This window comes from Sinohyriopsis cumingii, chromosome 5 (genome assembly GCF_028554795.1).
Source record: "Sinohyriopsis cumingii isolate HCF-2022 chromosome 5, ASM2855479v2, whole genome shotgun sequence".
NCBI classification, from domain to species: Eukaryota; Metazoa; Mollusca; class Bivalvia; order Unionida; family Unionidae; genus Sinohyriopsis; species Sinohyriopsis cumingii.
In genome coordinates, this window is record NC_142965.1 from 41,814,310 (window position 1) to 41,837,876 (window position 23,567).

The window sequence follows — 23,567 nt, forward strand, 5'->3', positions numbered from 1 at the left end:
TTATCAGACATCAGTGTACCAGAGTAATGAGAAGAACGATGTGTTATTGTTTTTATTTAAAAAAAAAAAAATTGAGAATGCACAAGCATCTAGTCTTTCGGACAGCATGTACTTGAACATGATAACACCTTTCTTTAGCGCAAATGAATATGTTATGATTATTTTACAAAACCACTCTAGAGACACGGATTTGTCAGATTAACGTTTCTAATAATAGACCAGTAATTATAGCGTTGCCATGTATCTTCCATCAGCATAAAGTATTTCCTTCACGGCTGGTACTGTACTATGGGACGGCTGCCCATACTGTACAATGCGTCACAGTTTCATCAATTTAGTTTCTTATTTACTTCTGAGGGCTTTGCTGATACAGCTTTGCTTAGTGTTTTTTCTTCTTCTTTCTCTTTTTTATCTACTGCCTCACATCCATTGCAAAGTGGCTGGATGGAATGGGTGGTCTTAAGGTAAGTTTTATTATTTTTATATATAATTACATTAGGCGTGCATCAACCGGGAAGTAAACAGCAAAATAATGATTATATTTTAAAAAAATATGAAAACAACAAATCAAGTTTTAATGATATTTTGGCCCTGCTGCACGTATAAAATGATGTTTAAAATAAAATCATTCTTACATGTACCTACTATGCCAACGTATTCCAGGGTATGTTCTTCGAATCATTATCTAATTACAGCTAATCAATATAGTTGACCCATTGCCAATATTGTTTTTGGGTTTTTTTTGTTTTATTTTTTCATACACGTATGAGATTGTTCGTATTTGTCAATGTCTAATGTCTAAATATTATTTTTAGGTACGGTTTGAGCTTGGGGAGGTTTCATCTTGGAGACCAAGCATTTAATTATTTTTTTTCGGCGGGGGGGGGGGCGATGATTTAATGAATTTGGGGGGACTGGTACCGACCATTTAATGAGTTTTTGGGGGAGGGGGAGGAGAGGACTGTGACAGACCATTTGATGATTTTGTTTGGGAGAGTAGGGGTCTGGGACAGACCATTTAAAAATTTCAAGAGGGTTATAGTGATTTTTTATATTAAATTGTGGAAAAAACGAACTGTATATAACATGGAAAAACATAATATCTTCAAATGGAATAAACAAAAAGAACAACACATGTTTGCTGAAAAGAAGCTCCAGACCCCGTTCTCTTCATGTATTTAAATGGTCTGTCACTTATTGATGATCATGATAAATTCGCTCAAACAACGCGGAACCGTCTGATAAACTGATTGACGGAATATCATATTTTAGACACACCTTCTTACCATCTCACACATACAACATGCTATCACAAGAGAAAGGGTTAATGGGTTTGAAGTTTTACTTGTCACCAACACACACATATGCACAGTGGCGTCACTCGGGTTGGTGTCACCCAGTGCGGTAGCTCATGGTGTCACCCCCATGGTCCTCCTTCCGTAACAGACCATACAGAATCCTTAGTAATGTCATTTTGGTGTCACCCCCTTTGATGGTGTCACCCGGTGCAGTCCGCATCCCCCTAGCGACGCCACTGCTGTGCCTGCTGGTCATGTATTTAACTATGAACGGTTATCCGCTTATGAAATCCGACTAGACCGAGCAGTGTGTGCTCTGTAAAATTTGCAATTTTTCATTTTGGTGTCACCCCTCTGAGATGGTGTCACCCGGTGCGGTCCGCACCCCCCTAGCGACGCCACTACATATGCACAAACATACACAAATCATATAACACAAAGTTGTTTAGCAAATAGTTGTTCACAAATATTAATATATATAGGTCGAGTTAATAAACTGAAAAAAGAATGTGACAAATTTAGATTTTTTTTTTAAATTCACTGTGTACAAGTAGTACACATAGATACAGACAAATATATAGCTAAATACACCACTGAAAGTATATTGTTTTCAAAATCACCAGCATTTACTTTATTTTTCGCAGTGTTTATCTCTCTCATAATCATCATCTCCATCAACTCTAAATCTAGCGAGTATGTAGGTTTCTATTTTATCTAGATTATACCGCTCTAAAAATAGACGCTCAAAACTGTTTTGCTTCTAAGAGAAAATGTCTTGCTAAGCATTTAAACTATTTCATCCCATCGGAGACATCAGTAAATACGTTGATTATCGCACAAATTAATGTGCAAGCATGAAACAATTATTAAATCTACACTCTGCACCGAGATTACCATTAGGAAGGGTCACGTGACCATATAACTTGATTACTATTTTATACGAGGAAAAGACTATTTACATGTACATGAACGATTTTCTCGGAACTAGTATCATTAAACACAAGCTTCATTTGACGACTTTGCGACATTTTCAATCAAACAGAAAAAAGCTAAATAGAATTTTTTAAAAATTTATGGAGTCAAGAAGCTGAATTAAAATAACTTTCTAATATTATATGCTTTTCGGAAAAGGGTCTTACCACTTTTCCGGAAATTAAAGCATTGATATACATGATACTGAAAGCGAAAATAGAATTTCCAGGAAGTAAATCGCATTGCGTAATGCATGCTCAACACAGAACAAAATGTCTTCATACAACACCTACCCCGACAAACATGAGAGCTGGGGAGGGGGTAGACGAACATTAGGGGTGAAAGAAATGCGACCATCTCAATTACGATTCACGCATGACAGCATATCCTGTCGGTTTAAAGACGGGCGTACTTTGGAAGAGTCGTTTAGACAACTGTTGAACGGAGAAATCAGCTTGAAGGAGGTCCGTAGTTTGGTGGCCATGGAATTTAAAGGGTACTGGTTCGTGGTTAGAGGCAACCGCAGACTCTACATCATGAAAAAACTGGAGGAGATTGGAAATATATCAACCGTATCGGTCTTATTGCAAACTTTCGATCAGCAGGTATTTATCAAGTAAGTAAAATTGATATTTAAGGAGGTGGTAATTCTGAATCATCTATTCGTACACTCTCCTGTTTGTAACAACCCGAACCCACCCCCGATTTTAAAAACGAAAAGCAAATAGGTCATAAAAATGCACAAAACTATGTATTTCATTCATTGATTTATAATATCTAACATGACTGTCGCCAAGGGGTCACTAACACTTTTGCAAAGAAAACGGAAGCTGGCGATGTAAACAAGCAGACAAGACTGCTCACTGTCTAGTCCTAGTTTCCTCTGACCATGGTGAAACCCTACCATCAAACTCGGACTACTCACTGTCCTCGGGTTTGTAGAACAGTCCATTGCAGTAAAAATTGTGTCATCAGCTTTTAAATTCAATGTTTGCTTTTAATATTTCTTAAACAAATTGAACAAACAAAAAGAGGTAAAAAGTCTATCTGTTCCTATGACACTATAAATAAATAAATATACTCCGATGGAAAAAAAAAAACAACATATTTTGCAAAGCAACACCAATATCAGATAGGAAACTCAAGTTTATATGAAAAGTTACCAAAAACTAAAAAGTGAGTGCTTCATGTAAATTTCCCAAATTATAACAATGAACCACCCCATAACATCAATAATGACATATCCACATATAACTTTTCAACATTATACAATATTCTAAATGTATTGCTGATGCCGTTAGCTATGATGATATTCTCCCCAGTTCACCCACATGAGTTCGTTACACAGAAAATTAGAAGTAACCGTCCATGAATCAAGGGATTGAGGGTGGAGCTATTACATTTTAGACCCCCCCCCCCACCTCCATCTCTTGATTCATGGACGGATACTCCTAATTTTCTTTGTAACGAACCCCTATGATTTTACCTGGACAATGGGCAACCTAGTAGTTTATCCTATTCACTACCACCCCAAGTGTCCATTTTGAACAAGTTACACTGAAGCAAAATCAGCTTATATGTTTCAAATATCGATACAAACAGAAAACATGAGTTGCCTTCTGTTTGTATATGTATGGTTTGTAGCCATATCGTGAGATGTTATGAGTTTATTTTAACAAGTATGGCTGATAATGACGTCATTCGGGATATATCTATTTGCCCGTGAGTACAGTTCGTAAGGATTTTTGTGAGGATTGACTGTTTGCAAAAAAAGAGATCTAGTAAAATTGAGTTTTTCATATTTTTTTTTTTTGCTTCGTTTCACAACTGATAATGATGTGCTTTTTGACAAAGTTTTCTGTTCTGTATGATTCGATATGTAAACAAATATTTGTGGTTTTAACATTATTGAGATGTGTTTTCTTGAGAACTGGAGTTCATGACATTGCGTCAAATTGGGTAGCGTAAAATAGGGTGCGGGACGATATATGACGATACTGGGGGCTAAGGAAACCTTTAATGTGATAAAAAGTGCAAGGAACTTAGTCAATTCATTCTTTGATTTATAGTTTCTGACCTGACTGTGAGTAGAGTGGCCCTAACACCGTCATCTTACGCGCGTTTCATGCTTAACGGAAGTTTTCAGTGCAATAGACGGACATACTCGGATCCATTTCCAGTTTCTGGACAAGTCCATTTTTAGCATAGGGGTGTAATAAGGCTATATATGTACATACATAAGTCGTCTGCTTGCGATATTTACAATGTTGAATCAAGCAAAGGAAAATGACAACTACGCTTTCGTGTGGATTTAACAAGCGGTTTAATTTCTATGTTCATGTATGCAGAGGGATATAATTCTAAACTCTCAACGTTATGTAATTTACGCAATTATTCAGCATTTGCCGAACAGGATGAACTACGTCATTATATTGTCTGATCGAAATCAACTAGCCTATAGTGTACGCAATTTGGCGCCGTGTTAGTATGGAAAGTCCGTTAAGCATGAAATGGTGCAGGGGATCCAGCATTATTGCCATCATGGTCAAGTCAGATTAGAAATTATAAATCAATGATTCAATTTACTTAGTTCTATAGACTTTTTATCACATTAAACTTCTCATTTTTGAAATCGGTAGGGGGTACAAACAAACGGGGATGTAGAGTCAGACTTTAATCTTGGATTCGGCCATTGTGGGTATTAGAAAGCTTGCCAGTAGCCTCTCGTGGATCCTATTGTAACATTTATTTATAATTATTGATGAAATACTATGTAAAAGGCAATTTTGTATATTCATATGAAGTACGTAGAGTTTCTTATAATGAAATACAAGCGCTCAGATATCTATGTAGCATAACGCATCTACCATCTCCATCTTTAAACTCGCGCTCGGCAGTGATCGGCAGATCCCGGGAAGACTGAGCATAACCTAAATTTGCATAATTATATGCTATATATTGTGTACACAGAAGCTTATGACGTAGAAAACCACCATGCAGCCAACCGCGTATAATGTCAACAACGGTGAGTGTTTTCTTCTGTTTCTGATCCATTTCCTCTATTCTTTCTTTGAAATTTATTTGGAAGTACTTTTCATAGCTGTATTTAAATAGTTTATGTTGTACGAGGATGATTTCAAGATATGTGCTTTGTAAAGTGCTGCAACAAATCCACTGATTGTCTTAGAAAGTGACATTTCGACCACAGGCACAAGGGGTTCGTTGTGTTATAACTTATCTTCTTACAGGTTCCTAATTTTCTCTGTAACGATCCCATGTGCTTCAACCATGTAAGTGAATTTTATATATATATATATATATATATATATATATATATATATAATAGTCCTACAGATCAGAAGCTGGTGTATTTTTTACCAGCTAAACATGCAGCAACAAATGGAAGAGAAACAAGATTATGCGCTTAAGATGACACTACTATATATTATGTTTTACTTCAATATGTTAATACCTTACAAGTATACTGTATAGTATTCAGGTACAGCTTGCCTTAGGTAGGAAAGGAGTTATGAAAATCTGCAAATGGAGTTGGGAATCCAAGCCCAAAACTTCAATTAAATTACAACCTCAGGTATGTTAATTTGTGACTGTTTATTAGCAGTATATTCATATTAATATACTTATGGATACACCAGTTGTAAAAATATGAAATACTTAAAAATATCAAAATTCATTACAGAGACAACTGGCACACATTAGCATTTGTCATGCGTAATAGAGTAGATACACACCCTGTAATCCACTCAAACATGGAAACTTTGTAATTACCCAGACTGAAGAAATAAGCTTGCATCAGAGTTCAGAATGACCTTTGAAAAGGAGAGAAAGGACAAGGAATAGAGCAAGAACCAGAAAGAGAAGAGGAGGAAGATATGCCGTGCAGCCAGCAGAGCTGACTAAACTCTATACATACTTGAAACAAGGTAGGCAAGAATGATGGCAATTTTTATTTATATCATGTAAAACAACTATTGGTATATAATGAAATGTGTTCAATAATTTGCACAGATTCAAATATCTTTATGTCAGTAGTGTTTTGCACATATTAGTGAATGGATACTTCCATTGAAGGACTCTCTATTGTACGAAAATGTGCATCTTTGAACTGCTTTAATTTTGGTAGACACTCAATGCAAAACCACCACCCCCAATTTCATTTCATAACGACAATGTACACAGATGCCATATCATCAATGTCAACCTTTTCTGAAATCAAGTATAATACATGTCATCAATTTTGTCTTCATCATGAAGGACTACCCTGTTTATATGGTGCAAAAATGGTCTCCTTTTAAGCTGGGGATCGCTGTATTTAATTATGTAGGTCTGTTGGTCTAGCAATTCAAGCAGCCATACTTATCAAAATACACACAATGGTGTAAATAAATGCTTGTGCTCGAAATTTAATTTAATTCAGGTACCATCTAAATATAAACTTGCTAAACAAATTTAGGTCAGAAGTGTTGTGCACAAGTGGCATACAAACAAATATTTAACATTGTTAAGGTTGACTTTCCCTTTTTACAATCTAAGTAAAAAATGTAACATTTATAAAAAATACAAAATGATAAATAAAGCCATACCATCTTACTTTGGAGTCTAGCAACCATGCTAAGTATCCTCATTGCAGTTAAAATAACATGAACCAAAACTACGTCTGTGCAAAATATTTAAGTCTTGCAAAGTAATGACCACGCTTTTATTCTTTTGTTTTAAACTTGATGCTTGCCTTAAGGAATATTTCGAAAACCCCAAAATATGTTAAGATAATACTCCATACATAATATCATGATAAACATCAGGACTTAATGAGTCATAAAATGTATTACTTGCCAGAATTTAGAATAACATGAAGGCATACAAGAAAAATGAAATTCCTTCAGATTTTATATAGCAATTAGGGTAATAATTTGAATTGTCCATGCTGTTAGGCATGTAGTTTTCCACTTCTGAACAGGCGATTACCGTAAATGAGATAATAAGAATTTTACTTGATGCAATGAAAATTTTGTAATTTCTTTAATTCTCTCAAGAACTTGTGTCTATTCCTTTAGTATGTGAGTGCCTAAGCTAACTGTATATGGGCTACATTACACAGCTGCACATTACACACATGTAACAGCTGCACATTACACACATGTAACAGCTGCACATGAATGTGAAATTTTCCCTCTGTAAAGAAAATCAAAATATGCATACATTTACACAACTATAGTAGCTAATTTTACAACACAACATTTGCAACCACTGGGACATCTATTTCAAAGGTGGAGTTGCAAAGGTTGATACCTGATGTAATTGCATGAAGTTTTATATATTGAAGTTTCCATGGTATTGTGATTTTAGCTTTAAAGCTTTTTTGAACCACGTACGTACATGAATTTTGTATGCTTAATATCTAAAACAAATTTCAGATCATGCAAAATGTGGAGACAGACAAGCTGAGTGAACTTTCCCTACAGATTTTGCAGTTACACCCCAGCCTTGTCTTTTATGTGTTGGAGCCAGGTCCAAGGCATTGTGGTGGTTATCATCCAGCACCGGACATAGCATATATGGAAAATGTAGGGAGATGCCCCCGGACCTAAAAAAATGGTGTGATATGAGAAATGGCTCTGTACATCATTTCTGCTGGTAATGAATATAAAAATTAGCTTTTGTGTGGAATTTGTACTGTCTCTTAATGAGTTATTCAAAATGTGCTAAAGAGGGTAGTTAACATCAGAATTTTCAAGACTTTTTACAGACTAAATGAGACATTTTATCTGGCTGTTTCTTTGGAAACACTGGCAATGAATTTTGAAATTATCAGCCATCCAATAAAACTTACGGACATATGCAGATGTTAAGGATTATTTTTTTTTTTACATTTGATCCTCATCTAGTAGATCCTTTTCACTACCTGGTTTCAATGTAGATACTGCAATATGCTGAACAAATCTAAGCCGATGATGAGCTTTTTGTTGTGTAAATATCTTCATATGCAATCAGAGGTTTCTATTTAATCCAATTGTTTGAGTGTGACTTTTTAAAAAAGACTAAGACACAATTTCATAATGAGGGTCAAATATTCATTTCCAGAACATTCAACTTGTGAACATGATCAGGAATTTTAACTGCCAACTAATGAGAAATTAGATGAGCCAAAATTTCCTAAGGGGAAACTCATGACCGCAATTATCATCCCATAAAATTCATCAACAGGGTTAAATTTTACACCTTGAAAGGTCTTAAGGCCACAATAACGTGTTTACTCAAATTAAATTACCTCATCCGAAAGTAAAAAAACCCAGTGGGCAAAATTAGCTATTTAATATGCTGTTTACTCAATGTCCCCTACAATCTGTAATCATAAAAATTATTTGCCTAATATGGGCATACATACTTGGAGCTGCCCATCGTAACATAAACTGTAATTAATATCAGTTCCATTGGGATGGAACTCTCAGTGCTCATAGAAAAATAAAAACCTTATGCAATTTGAATCCCATATTGATCCATGTTTATTTTAAAAGGTAATGTGGTGACATAACATGAATAAAATTTGAATAAGGGCCTATCTCAATTATTGTTTTTATTTATTTATTCTTTTAACATTTTAGGAATAGCATATTACATTGGAATAATTTTTCAGGATTTTCAAGTTCTAATCTTAGATGGGGCTGTCCTTGCCATAGCCAATATGTATGGATGGGATGCTCCAGCCCTTCATGTTGTGGTTGATCTGATGAGTACTAATAGACATGCTTCCTATGGGCAGTTCATATTGTGGAAGCATGATAGGCTGGGGTGGGGTCTGGATAGAGGCCTGGCAGATATATGACAAGTATCCTAATGCTTTTGGACCGTACACTGGCTTCTTCCTGTGTTTAAGAATTTGTATATACAGTAAATGAATACAAGTGACATTTTTTGTCTTGTTGTAACTTTACATAATATTACCTCTTTATTGCATCATATTATAATGACTTCATTTAGTCTGTTTCTGCCTATAAACTATGTGAGCAACAAGGTCAGATATAATCCATATAGAATGTTTTCAGTGAGTGCAGATACCATGTTATACTTTGTTTTCAACTTTCGTTATTTATAGGATATTATGTAAAGTATAATCCGCCATAGGAGACACAATTTCATATTGTATGTAGCTAATGTCAAAATAAAACATTTTCACAAAAACTTAAGTTGATGGCAGTTCTTGAGGTGCCAGGTTTCTGCTAATTCTCCTGGGATCATCCTCCTCACTTTCTGTTGTCCATCTCATAAACTGCTTTGATGATACCTGTTTGAAAGAGAATATTATTTTGTTAACTTGTGTGACAGATATCCTCATGCTAACCAATAATGACTTTTCATTCAGTATTAGAGCAATATTCCTACAATATTCCACATTATTCTTACTTGCCAATTAGATTACTTCTTATAGACTACATACCTGCAAGATAGTGAGATGTATAAATATGGATAAAATTAATATTAACAGAAATCAGAAGACAAGGATTATGAAATATAACTTATTTATCATACACAAATATTATATCACTATACAGTTGCAAATGTTTACATTCATCTGTTCGAAATGCAAGGAAATAAATCTCCCCAAAAATTGTTCATAGCTACTGGCAGTCTTGCATTAAAACCAAATATTATTTGCAGTGTCTTTTGACTATTGTAACAAAACCACATTTTCCTCTTTTTTTTTGCAATTTTGAAGTAAGGCAGGTAAAATAAAGTGTGCATGAACAGCAACGTTCAAAACGAAAATAATCTAACAATTCCAAAGGCTTCATCGCAGGAATGACTGGCATTCATTACACTACTCTTACTCAGTTTACCAATAGCTTGCAATAGCTGACAGATATGATCGTCAAGGAGTCAACAAGAGTCAGTTGCTTCTTTTTACAGCTCTGTTCTGGGGATTATTCTTTGGGTAAGTTCACAGTTCAAAAAACAAATACATAAATGTTCTCTGAATGAATAGGTGTTCACTATACATATAAATTATTGTATGTACTTCATTACTGGGGGGGTGGGGTGCCCAAATGGTCTAAAGCGCTCTTCGTTACGATCACTGCCATCTCACCTCTGTCTGTGTAGGTTCAGGTCTTGGATTCAGCCAATGTGGGTATGTGAGAAAGCTTGCCAGTAGCTTCTCGTGGGTCGGTAGTTCTTTCCCATGTTCTTCCTCCACCATTAATACTGGCCACCATGTATAGCTTATCGTGTGCTGAAAAATGGCGTTAAACCCTACAACAACAACATCATTACTTAGGGTACAGTGTAAAATTGGACATCTTTTAATATTAACAACTTATTTAGCAATTTTGTCACAGAAAGTAAATTTAAAACATTAAAAGGACTCTAGGTTTCATACTCCATTCCAATCCTGGGTCAGCTACCTTGATGTCGCCTTAGGAATGGCACTTAGCTTTTGATTGGCTCAACATTATCAAGCAAGTTTTTGTGAAAGTGTTGTTAAAATACCAAACAATTTATGGACAAGCAAACGAAAAAACAAACTGACTTGTCCTCAACAAATTTACTTGAAAGTAATAAGTCAACAGCTGAAAATTTCTTAAGCATGAGGTCATGTACTTTCATTCCCTTTATTTAAGTCTCTGATTGATGGGTGTAATATGGGTTATAGGGTATACAGCTTGACCTTACTCCAGATGTGCACCTTAAAAAAACTGCTTGCTCCACTTGGTCATTTTCACTTTCTGAACTTCAGAGGTAAATTGTACAAAAAAGACCTGATAACTTTTTATCCATTTTATATATTTGGTAATTCATTCATTGCACTTTCAGAAGCTGGTATTGTCTAGTCTTCATTTATCCTTTTTTAATAGCTGCTAAAGATAGTGTACTTTGGACTAATTCAGGCTGATTTTTTGACCACAAGGGAGCAGTCATTTTAGTTAGCAGCGTGCTTAGATCATGTATCATTTCCACAAGTCCAAAGAAATGTCAAACACATTATATCAAAGTAGCATAGATGTTTGCCAGCATTCTCTCCACTGTGCATGTTTCAAATACAACTTCACCTTACATACATCACTCTCTCAAAAGTACATAACTTGTGAGTGCCCTCTTAATGAGCGCATAGTTATTATTGTACGCTTTAATTTTGATTTTATGACTGAAACATTTAAATTGCATGCATCAAAATGGTCCTTTTGAATAATTCTTCTTTATTTCCCCCAGCAGATCAGTATTTATTAGTGTCATAGTCTCGAACAAGCCTAGCCCCCCCCCCCCCCCCCCCCAATAAATAGTGAGCTTTATTAAAAATGCATATTACATTTTGTCAACAAAGCAACCAATGTTATGCTGAAAGACAGGAACATGATACTAGCCAGAATTATTCCTGAGATGTCAACAATAAATTTTACAGTTTGTAAAGGAATGGAACAGATGAGGTTGATAAAGGTCAGGGGTTAACATATTTGCTTATTGATTAATATGGATGAAAGTGAATTTGCTTTGACATCATTTATTTTTAATTTCATTGCAAATAAATGAAAAGAAACATTTTCACTATTTCTTTTACTTACTGCAACAGTTTTAAAGTTAAGTTGGCTTTATTCCTATATTCTAAGACTTATGATTTCTCCATAATTAAGGCCACTACTCATACAAACTTGCCTTAAGGCATATTATGTAAGCAAGAGCAAAATAATCATAATTGGCTTATTTTCAGGCATAACGTTAATGTTAATATACCATTGTGTTCAGAAAATCATACAAAGTGATATGAAGACAAGAAAAATAATTGCATAGATTTTTATATTTGTTTAAGGTGGCACTCTACAGTTTCATATTTTGCATAGGGTTAGGATTTTAAAGAAAAAGAATTTCCCGGGGTTTCCTCACTGGTTATACTGGCTTTTTAAAAAAGACCTTGTATATCTTAGGTATTGTTCAAAGAACCTTTAATTCCTTTTATTTTGGTGTATGATTGATGGGTATATTATGGGTTATAGAGTATACAGCTTGGCCTTACCCCAGATGTGCATCTTTCAAACACTACTAGTTCCACTTGGTCATTGTCACTTCCTGAACTTCAGAGGTAAATTGTAAAGAAAATGAGCCGATAACTTTCTTTACATTTTATGTATTTGGTATTTCATTCATTGCACTATCAGAAGCTGGTATTGTCCATTCTGATCAGTGCCTGTCAAATTTATGACATTTACTGAACATGATCTGCATAACTGGAACCAACTTTGCGAGACATCACAGATAGGCCAAGGATCTTATATAATCATTTTAGTATCTATCAAGTTAAATAATTTGTCCTGCCTATGTCAACATCAGTCAAAGATACTTTATTTTCCTTTCCATCTATGAGATAGCATATGCTGCTAAACAATGCAATACTATTGTTGTTGACAAATCCAACTTTAATACCAGCAAAGTAATAATCATTGTCCTGCTGTAAATGTCCATCATTTCCAAGAAGTCCTTACAAAGGAGAAATTACTGAGTGTCATGCACTTACAGTTCTATTCAGTTTTGTCTTGTTTTGTTAGGCTCCTTAGCGGCTATGAATAATACTGTACTGAATATTTCTTTTACTTCGGTTTATCATGACAGGCAGCTTCGTTTCAAACGTGGAATCGGGTACTTCTTTGAATATTGCCCTTGGATGTAATTATGCATTATCAGTTCTAATGCATTTTTGGTGAGATGACTTTGTTGGCTTCATCGCTCGTGTACAGGCCCCGTTCGCAACCTTAATCACTCCCTATTGCCACATTTGCAATCATTGTATCAGCATTGGCTTGCGCTCACTCGGTCAGACATTGTTATATGGCTTTGTTGGTAATTTTACTGACCAGTGCTAGCATTGCTGTTGTTGATGGAAGTTAATCTGGGACCTTCGGTTTCAATGGTGAAAGTGCAAACATTTTGATTCTACCCACGGCCCCGATTTCTTAATCTTTGTAGTCGATCAAGACTCGAGTGGATTGCTTGCAAACTCAGATCATTTCAACAGGTCCACATCAAAGCATTTGATGTCAGGGCGGCGAGAACTTTTGGGCTCATGGGAATAATCCGCCTACAACATCACTGGGTCCATTTCCATATTAAGTCAGGTAAACGGGTTTCTCGAGTTAATAACGCACACGAACACGTCCACATTGTGTTCATTATCAGGGCAATCTCTAATATAAAGTTGTATCGTCGGCCTGGTCCGCACGGGGAAATTAAGATGCATCAACTGTTCACTGCTGATTGTAAGATAAATGGGTGTCATGGGAGTAATTGAGGGTAAATCACCCCGAGGTGCGTTATGGGAGTACCAAAGTAAAATGAAACCCTGCGACACGACGCTTGATGAACCAGAAAAGTTCGCTTGGTAATTGCCGCTGGTGGCCTCACATGTTAAATTAATCTGAAGCGTTTATGTGATTCTGACAGTACCTAGCATGTTACTGAATCCAACTGGTAAGATTCGTCCAAGCTCTGAAATTTTATTAATAGCTATCCAAGAACTTTTCTTAGCAAAGACTTTCGGATGTCAGCCGCGTACTGTAGAGATTCCATTGCTACGGCAGAGCTAAGTGTAGAATCATATTCGCGTATACAGATTTTAGAATCCTACGTCGAATGTTTTCTCAGACTGAATTACTGTCGTGCGCGCACTAAAATAATTCATTGTTATGCCACTTTGCACCACTGTCCGACGAGAATACGAACAAGTCATCCATGTTGAGACCCTCGATTGGCCGCGATCGGATATGAGGCCAACAGTAAAAAAACGCGTCATCTTCTGGTTTCGATGACGAGACTGAAAACAGCAAGGCGACGCTATGGGCTGTATGTGCAACACATGATCATTCGCGCCATTGATCTCACGTTAAGTAGAAGGCGCCTCAGAATTAATTTGCTTCAAATGCTTGCTTGTTCGCGCGGGACATGTTCGTGTTCAAACCCGCGCAATACTTGCACGGTCCACCACTCAGGTCAATCCTGAGGAAAACATACGGGTCCCGGGTGACCTCTTTGTACATATTCCGAAACTAACTCCACAAAGCTTCGGCGGCCTGTCAGATCAAATGAATATTTGCAAGGCCATGTGCGTAAACACCACGAAATAACATCAAACATGTTGCAGTTGTGGCGTATCACTTTAAGTGGACTTGTCTTGGTGTTCAAGCATCAATGTCATACACAGCAAGATTATTGTGTCCAGGCCAAGGTCATCAATGGTGGAAAAAAAATCTTTGATGGATGACATTTATGTCTTCGACAGCGTAAGTGCTTCCTTAAAGTCCTTGACTACGTCATAACACAGATGATCGTCCGCGGATGGTACAGTCATGTTCAATTAATCTCACGTTAACCATCTCATGATGAGATACATCAGCAGTTGAATTTTCATATGTCTGCCCGTACCAATGATCAATGATCAAACCGAATTTGAAAGTACATCGCCGTGAATGAGCAGCCTTTCCTTTGCCAAAACAGACATGTCAGTATGATTTTTCTCAAAGTGGAGCTTTTAAAATCTTATTTCTTTTTTGATGTCTTGTAAAATGTCTATTGTTTCCGAATGGTTCACCATCTTGTCATAGTGTGTACAATGACTCATAAAAAAACAACTACCGCAAATCCAACTTGGTTTGTAACACGTTATGACAGTTGCAATTGCCAGAACTTGTGCTATGTGTCGAGAAAATAAATTTGCATTTGGTTTCGGTGATAAAACTTCCGCTGTAACAAAGTTGCAGTGAATATCATGGAGTAGATATACTGGTGTGGGACTGAATCACGGCTAGACATGTGACTGTATGATAATCAACGAAGCCGAAGAAGAACTTGTAAACTACGTCAACTGGATCATGGATAGACATGTGACTGTATGATAATCAACAAAACTGGAGAAAAACCTGTAAACTATGTCACTGTTGCATGTTACCTACATAATCGCGCGTACAGAGTATCAAATAATGTCCATGGGCGTCAACAGGCCGATATTAATTACATTCATGAGGTAATGCAATCATTGGCAGGCCATCTGCGAAAGAATCGTCAAATGGACTGTTAAAGGAGGTATGAAGGCTAGGAATGCACCCAGAGGGAAAGCCTCAATGTAACAACCTTCAGCGAACATGTTTGCGATATACTTCAGTCTGCACTGTTAAAGAAAGGGTAAATCAGATGTTGGAGAGGTAGCCAGAGCACCAAACGTTACTTTATATATTGCCAGAACGTGATTTGCCAAACAAGCATTGAGGCAGATTTACTTACCCACACCATAGAAAATTTCTTGTGGACTGTTCGGTGTGAGGACCCTAAACCACGTTCACCAGGCTGATCTTTTATGTCTCCCACATGATCAAGTACGTGGACGCACCAGCAAATATATGTTGTGCATGTTGCTAGCAGGTACAACGAAGCCGAGTTTCTAACATCGAAAGATTCAACAAGTATCAAAGGCGCTTATCACGGTATCTATGCAAATGGAGTGCTAACTTGGCCGCCACTTCTGCAGTTGGATCCAGGCAAAGACTTTTTTCTGAGCTGTTGCTGTGTTGCATGTGAAGCATAATGTGCGGTTTCATCGTGGACATGTCAGCATTCGTCATGTTCAAGCTATTGTGACAGGATTTAACCGTACACTTGCAGAAAGTGATTTCGCTATCACCACGCGGATGAAGATTTTCGTGAATCGTGAAGCGCAGTGTCACGAATGGCAAGGAATTGCGGCTTTGGTCAGTCATAGAAGTGTTGAATATTAAACTACACATTATATTGGGTTAAAACCCAATGTAGCGATTCGGCAGTTATCTCTATATTGGCCTTACTGCTGAAACCACCCACGTTAGACTCATTTAGAAACACTTTGTTTCTGTATCTGTATGCAACGGGTGTTAGAATGTGAAGAGTGTCGTGCAACTGATGCGATCTTGTCCGTTGATTCATTTACAATCCCAGACCGAATTCACATTCCATGACTACCAATGCGCTACCATTTGCAAGTTATTCTCGCGAATACACAATTACCGCAAAAGATTTATATTAGGATATGCTCGTGCCCGTACGCGTAAATGGTAACACTGTCAGGGAAAATCCACCGCTTGATGTCCAACGGAGACAATCTTACCGATACATACCCACATACCCATACTCATACAATGTTTCCGAGACCAAATATGATTTGTTTATTGTGTGAATTCCAATCGTTGCTGAAGACACTACACCAGCATATTGTGCTAGAGATCGTTTTGCTTAAGAACCCGAGGAACTCCTTTGGCCTTCTCATTGTTTTTATTATTCCACGATCATGCCAAGATCGAGTATCAGTCCCACTTATTCATCGATGGGCTTTCCCGCGTACTTGTCCTTAAGTTTTCCAAACCCACGGCCATATTACTAAACAATGAACGATCTTGTGGCTGCTTAATGGTTTCAAGTCCATTCATCAGTGATGTGTAGCACATATCTGCAGTGCGATCGTTGGTAGTTGCATACATTATCAGTGAATCTTAGTATTTTGATTATGTCGCCATACCGCGGCTTGATCCTATAGGAATAGTCGTTCATAAGGAACTGGGACAGATCCAGCACTGTTGATCAAAATCAGTGTGCAGTTATAACACACTCTTGGTTTTCAATAACACTGCACCTCAAGTCATTCCCGGTGATGTGCGGGATCGAGCCTGTACACAGGCATGACTGTATAACGAAACGTCTCAAAGATATCCGCGAGCTGCATGATGTCAGTTTTTAAATTGCAGTTCGTAGAAATCTAGCGTTTTAGAACTAAATTCAGAGCAAACATTGTTTGTGTGCACGTGATGTGTTTCTGAGAACCCATCCCAGTTGCGTCATGTATTCACAGCATCTTTAACATTACAGGTTCGGCACTACCGTATTGACGAGTATTGCCAAAGCGATCATGGTTATCACCTGGCGAGAGGTTGTTGACCAGTTTATTCAGGCTGAATTTCAGAAGCTGCAGTGAATCAATAAACTACAGCTGGCCCAGACGAAATGTTACATATTCTCCCATTTTGTTTGAAAATGAGCTCATTGCCTCATTTGATGCTGCGGCAAATCCTTTCATTATTCAATGACCGTCATTCCTACGCAGGTAATGAATGACAACCAGAATTTGTATTTTGGTGCGCCAAATTTTCATCTGCAGGTTGCATGCTTTATATGTGACTCCTCAGTATGAATCTGTCACGTGGTAGTGGTTGTAAACCTTCATATCCAAGGGCACCATTAGAGATCTAGCAATGAATGGCTTCAGGAAACTCACTCGTGTCATCCCAGTGTATAGTCCTTCCCGGGTGACTGTATCCCAATCAAGTTTTCCTACAGATTATATCAATAACATACCTAGTATTGTGTAGGTTTCAGTGTCAACACTACATATTGTATTATCAACAAGCCATCTAATGTCAGCACAATGTCTTTTATAGGGTTTCTGCTGTAGTTTATCTTAATCATCCCACTTTACGGGATTTTTTTAAAGACAACTTGTACGACAATTAACATGTACATCTTCTGTAAGGATTGCTATGAACACAGAACAATGTATTCATTTACAGCTATTTGGAAGCCGGAAATTTTATTTAAAATGAATCCTTAGACCGTGCCCTAAAAAGTTAAATTGTTGGTCCCCTAATATAATTGCAGTATACCATGGTACTATTGCGATGTGTTCAGAAATACTGCACTACCCAACTGTGGTGATCATAGGAGTATAGATAATGATATGTGCTATTTGTGTTTACATCTCCGTTGATAGCTTTATTTGATTTTTGTAAACATTGTAATTTTTTTTCATTCGTAGGGTAATCATTGTAATAATGTGACCCCAACCCGGTTCATCTTGTTACACCAGACTAGCTATTAATATAAGCGGAATAGAGAGAAGTGTTCTAGCTTAGATGGGCATGTTAAGTTGTTGGCGGTTAGAGAGGTTACTCATGATTGGCTAAGCGAAACGAAAGGTGTGTGTTCCATGATGAAATTCATGGTTTTAAGTAACTTCCTTGCGAAATTCTGCAGTCCAAGTTTTTCTATGGAAAGGGAAGCTGAGTCCGAGATCAGTACAATGTACTTTCTAATTTCAGTTGTCTGAGGGACGAGGTCTGGGAGAAGTTGTGGTTTAGTTTACTTAGGCAGTCTAGTTGATCAACTAGTAATGTCTTTTAACAAGCTGGCTTGAGAAGATCCTGGTTTGTTTTAATGGGATTGTAATATGCTATAAATTTGCAAGAGTTGGCAGCCTTGATAGCCTATTTGCTTGCTTGGTTGAACTTTATGTAGTTTTTGTTCATTGTTTGCATGTATTTCATTTTTAGGCAATCAGTGATGATGCTTTATCTTTAGTTGGATTCCGGATCTAGGGGATTATGTACATTGATTCAGAGTCAGATTTGCAGTCGTGCATGGGAATCATGAATCGGGTTGGTGGTTGATATTTGGGAGTAATCATTTTTGTTTTATGCCAGAGATTTACCATTTTTGATGACGATGGCAGTAATCGTCAACATGTGAGGGAGAGAGACAAAGAGACAGAAAGAGACCGCGTTAATTATACGGTTAAAAATCTAACTAATGAGTTCCCAAATGTTAATATTTTTATCAAGGTGTGAAGAATTTCTTTGGCTTTCTCGAGTTTACACACCAACTATTGTAAGCAATCTTAAATGTTGTGCTCTGTAATGTTGAGATGAAAGCCCAGCTTATTGACGGTTGGCTCCTAATATATCTTTCTGAGAGTATGGCGGGGAGGTGGTGATTGGGTAAAGAAGCATACGATGGGTCTATGTGCCTGGACGCCTTGTGGATGCCCAAAGGGTGAAACCCCAGGTACGTCCTGTATTTTAATCGTTTTCAGGGGATACTTGTAGCCATCTAGTTGTAATGAAAGTTTACTCAAGTACTCTAGGAAAGATTCCATTGTTGGGCGAAAGATGGGTGCACCGGTCCTCTTCCCCCTTTCTCAGAACCGTCCCTGGTATTAGTAATTCCCTTTGAAGCTCGTATATGAATTTACTTTGACTTACAAAAAGTGCAAGACAACTTACATGTTTTTATACATGTTTCATCTACTCTAAAATAGGCTGTGATGGCTTTTTATATATAAAAAAAACAAATGAAAAGGACAAATCACATTGTAATACTACCATATGTTGGCCGCATCCTTCGGATAGCTTTAAGATAAGACCTTCACCAGACGAAATAACAATCTGGTTTTTAATTATATGTCGAAATCTCGGTTGACCCATATTAAATATAAACATTACTGAGTTACATTTTTAATTAGTGTCCCACATTAAATATTAACATTTTTGGGTTGCATGTATAGCTAGTGTCCCACAATAAACATGAATATTCTTATTTATAACTAGTGCATCATATTAAATATAATGTTTCAGTTTCATTTATAACTATTTTCTCATATCAGATATGAACATTCCTGTGTGATATGTATAACTAGTGTCCCACTTAAATATGAACATTTCTTAGTTACATTTATAACTATTGCCCCACATTAAATATAAATATTCCAGGGGTGGTGTCTTACATCAAATATAAACATTCTTAAGTAAACGTGTATCGCAAGTGTCTCACATTAGATATGGACACTCATGAGTCACACTCATCAACGATGTTCAAGTATCCTATGGCCTTTGAAACTTTGTTTGAATTTTTTATTTTTTTTCGATATTAATAATATGAACATATAATCTATATCGGAAACAATATATCTGATTATGTTTCCATATCATCCTTAATGTGGACTTATTTTTTTAAATCCCAAAACCAACCTCTTATCATTACGTAAGCATTAGCATGGAAGTAAAATGTTCCAGAAAATTAACTAAGCAATACAGTTAGAAAGATTCAGTTATAACAGTTTGTTAAAAATGAGATTTTACCTTGTATCTGGGAGATTCAATCTACCATCCCACTGGAATACCTGGACATACAATAAGTGTTCCTTTGACCTGCTTAACGCATGTATACATACCTATACAAGCGAATGAACCTTTCCGTCGTGTGATTATACTTATGAAACCTGATATTTTATTTAACAATCTAATTATTAAATTGTACAAACACAGTACTACAACTCATGTACTCTCAGAGTAAGTGACACAATTTGGTATGAATCAAATCTGAGATTTGCATTAGGGATCAAAGATGGATTGATGAGGGAAGGCTTTTATCAAATTATCCAGGTCATATGTAAACGAACAAATAATAGAAGAATAACGTGGATAAAATTAAGAAAAGGTAGCGAACTAGTTAACCTTTAATTAATCATTTAGACTTTGGCTTATTTGAAAGTTACAAAGCAAATTGGAAATATTACTGGGACTTGAAGAAACGTTGATAATGAATGCAATATGTCATCGATAAAAATCAGTCACCAAATGATGATGGTCAGATAATTTGATAATGTACTAATCGTTAAATAGCGTGTTTTAATTCATCTGAACTAGAATATACTTTGTTTAAAAACAAGATGATTTATTTATATGACCTTGAAATATGTAGAGAGTGAATTCATATTTTTCAGCACATTGTCATTGGTCGTTACCTTACTTCCCAGTGGATCTTGTTCAGATCATATTAATACTGTTGTCAAATTTTCCTTTGAACCCGCCAGATACATCAAAATTTAAAGTTTACTTTTCCAAATAAAGTCTTAACAGGATTTACTTCAGCTTCCCTTTGGACAATACTAGACTAATTTGGACATGCTTGAATAGGGATCAGAGGTCTTGTCATCGCGTACTATTAACGACTATGAAACATAAAAAAATGTACAACTCGATGCAGCTGTAGTTGTTTACAGTTTACCAAAGTAAGGCAATAGTGAAACAGTTGTGGAAAGAAGGAATAAAAATGAGCATTTGTAACCTTCAATACCATTATCATTGCCAATGAGTTACTTCAAACTTGTACACAAGGTACATCTACTTATCGTGTACGAACCTATGACAATCGTGTTTCATAGGAGTGATAACAAAAAAATCGGCCTCCATCCGCGGCAAGCGGTTTGAAGGCAGTATTTTCAATAATAATCTCTTCCAAGCTAACTTAATTACTGATCCATCTAGCTCGTTTGTGTATCAAATCAACTGCTGTTGTCCAGTCGGACACTTCTAGGTATCCAGTCGAAAACTACTATCCAATCTGAAACTTCTGGGTATCCAATCAAAAGCTATTATCCAATCAGAAACGGCTGGGTATCCAATTGGAAAATTCTGGATATCCAATTGGAAACTATTATCCAATCGAAAAATTCTGGGTATCCAATCATAAACTTTTATCCAGTCGGAAACTTCTGAGTATCCAATCAAAAGTTGTTAGCCGATCAGAAACTTCTGGGTATCAAATCGAAAACTTTTATCCATTCTGAAGCTACTGGGTATCAATTCAAAAATAATTATCTAGTCGGAAACTTTTGGGTATCCAATCTGAAATTATTTACCATTTTTAAGCGCAGATTAGTATTATGTCAACCTCACTTTCCTGTGTAACAACTTTGACTTATAATCTCTCTTTTTGAAAACTAATATGACGCCATTAGACCACCTTGATTGAATAAGAAACACAGGAATTCGTTATAAAATACTAAGAGGTTTACTGGAAAATATGCTAGTTTGTATGATCATTATTGCCTTTTCTCGCATTGTTGTAATCTTAATTTCATTTAATTAATCTCCCCAATTAACACGTTCTTAGGTTTTAAGTTTAATCTTCCCTCAAATCTGTATTATCTCTTCATAGTCTACTTCTGAAATAATCCTTATTGATAAAGAATTAATAGAACTGACTAGCCACACTGGCCAAAATATATCACTCACCTCTCTCTCTCTCTCGTTAATGTTTATATGTTGAGTATATGTTTGCATAAATACCTCTCTTGTTTATATATTCGCATTTGCATAATTAAGAGGACAAGGAAATTGAAGAACATTTTTCCACTCCTTTTGTCGTAAGCAATGTTACCATTTTAGGCAATATAGAATGTAGAAATGGAAAACTTTGATATGTATGTAGCCTCGTAATGACCAGATAAGTTGGTGGGGGAATGAAATTGTTATCAGTCTTTATTTATATATATATATATATATATATATATATATATATATATATGGCCATGAACTGAGTAACAGAGAAAAGCAAAACCTACAAGTTTTGTAAATTTTAACAAACAATTTAATTATCAAAAATATAAATGACAAATCTCCTAGGAAATTAACTAATCCTAATAGATTTCACAGAAAATCCTAAATGAATGAAAGTTCTTTATACATTTCAAAACCAGAAATGTACTGGTTCTCCAGAAACCATGACGTTATCAAGATGTCGTTGTCAATAATATCTTCGAACAAGTTACAACAGTTCCAGAATTTTATTATAGTCTAAATAACAAACACTCAGTTTCTACTAAACAGTCCAAATAAATGTTTTTCGTCTCAAATAATATCTAAGTATAACATAACACACGTCTGGAGACGGACAACAGGAATACAAGAAATGTGAATGGCTCCAAAACTGAAACGAAACTGATTGCTCATTTCTCTCTTTATAGACACTGTTTATTGCGACTTTCGCAATGGACCTCACATTACAGAATATACTACTCATTTTGCGTCAACTTTCCTATTCATGTGACCTAGTCCCTTTCCTATTCATGTGACCTAGTCCCTTTCCTATTCATGTGACCTAGTCCCTTTCCTATTCATGTGACCTAGTCCCTTTCCTATTCATGTGACCTAGTCCAACCCTATGGGAAGTTACTGAATCCTTCTAGAAACGTCGAAACCCCATCAGTCCACAAGAAATTAAGCCAAAGGCGCCATTTAAGTTTTATTATTAATATTATTATTAATAATTGTCAACACATAGGTAAGCATCTTATTTATATATCCTATGCAATAATATGATCTTGCCAGATTCAGGTCATGTAGGCAAAACTAATTAAAGATATTCCGTATAAATTTACTGCTATGAATTAAAATAAAAGATTTAAAAAAATAGATAAACTCATGTACAATTAGTTACAAAAATATAGATATACGTAACTACATATATCCTGGTGGAGAGTGACAGAACCAAAGATGCAAATATATACTAAGTAAAATGGAAAGTTCTACCGTGGGATCCTACAGGAGACTGTGATATTGACATAATTTACAAATATGAAATAATATTATCATGCAGGTGAGAGAAGTTTTAATTAATTAATTGATTTGCGTGTGTGTGTACACACTTCAGATATCCAGACTG

The 23,567-nt window shown here is 36.2% G+C and overlaps 1 protein-coding gene across 3 annotated transcripts in view; it reads left to right on the forward strand.

Annotated features, from left to right (window-relative positions):
• The first annotated feature begins 306 nt into the window (after positions 1-306).
• The window catches only part of LOC149799020 (uncharacterized), a 33,352-nt gene continuing 10,091 nt past the window's right edge, over positions 307-23,567 (forward strand). The window contains exon 1 of one of the 3 annotated variants that reach the window (XM_089957966.1): positions 307-464. In XM_089957966.1, coding sequence (XP_089814092.1) covers positions 445-464 — 20 coding nt within the window. In that variant the 5' untranslated portion in view covers positions 307-444. Of the gene's footprint in view, positions 465-2,493; positions 2,887-23,567 lie in introns of those variants that run through there. The other 2 variants (XM_089957965.1, XM_089957964.1) reach the window with 2 other exon arrangements.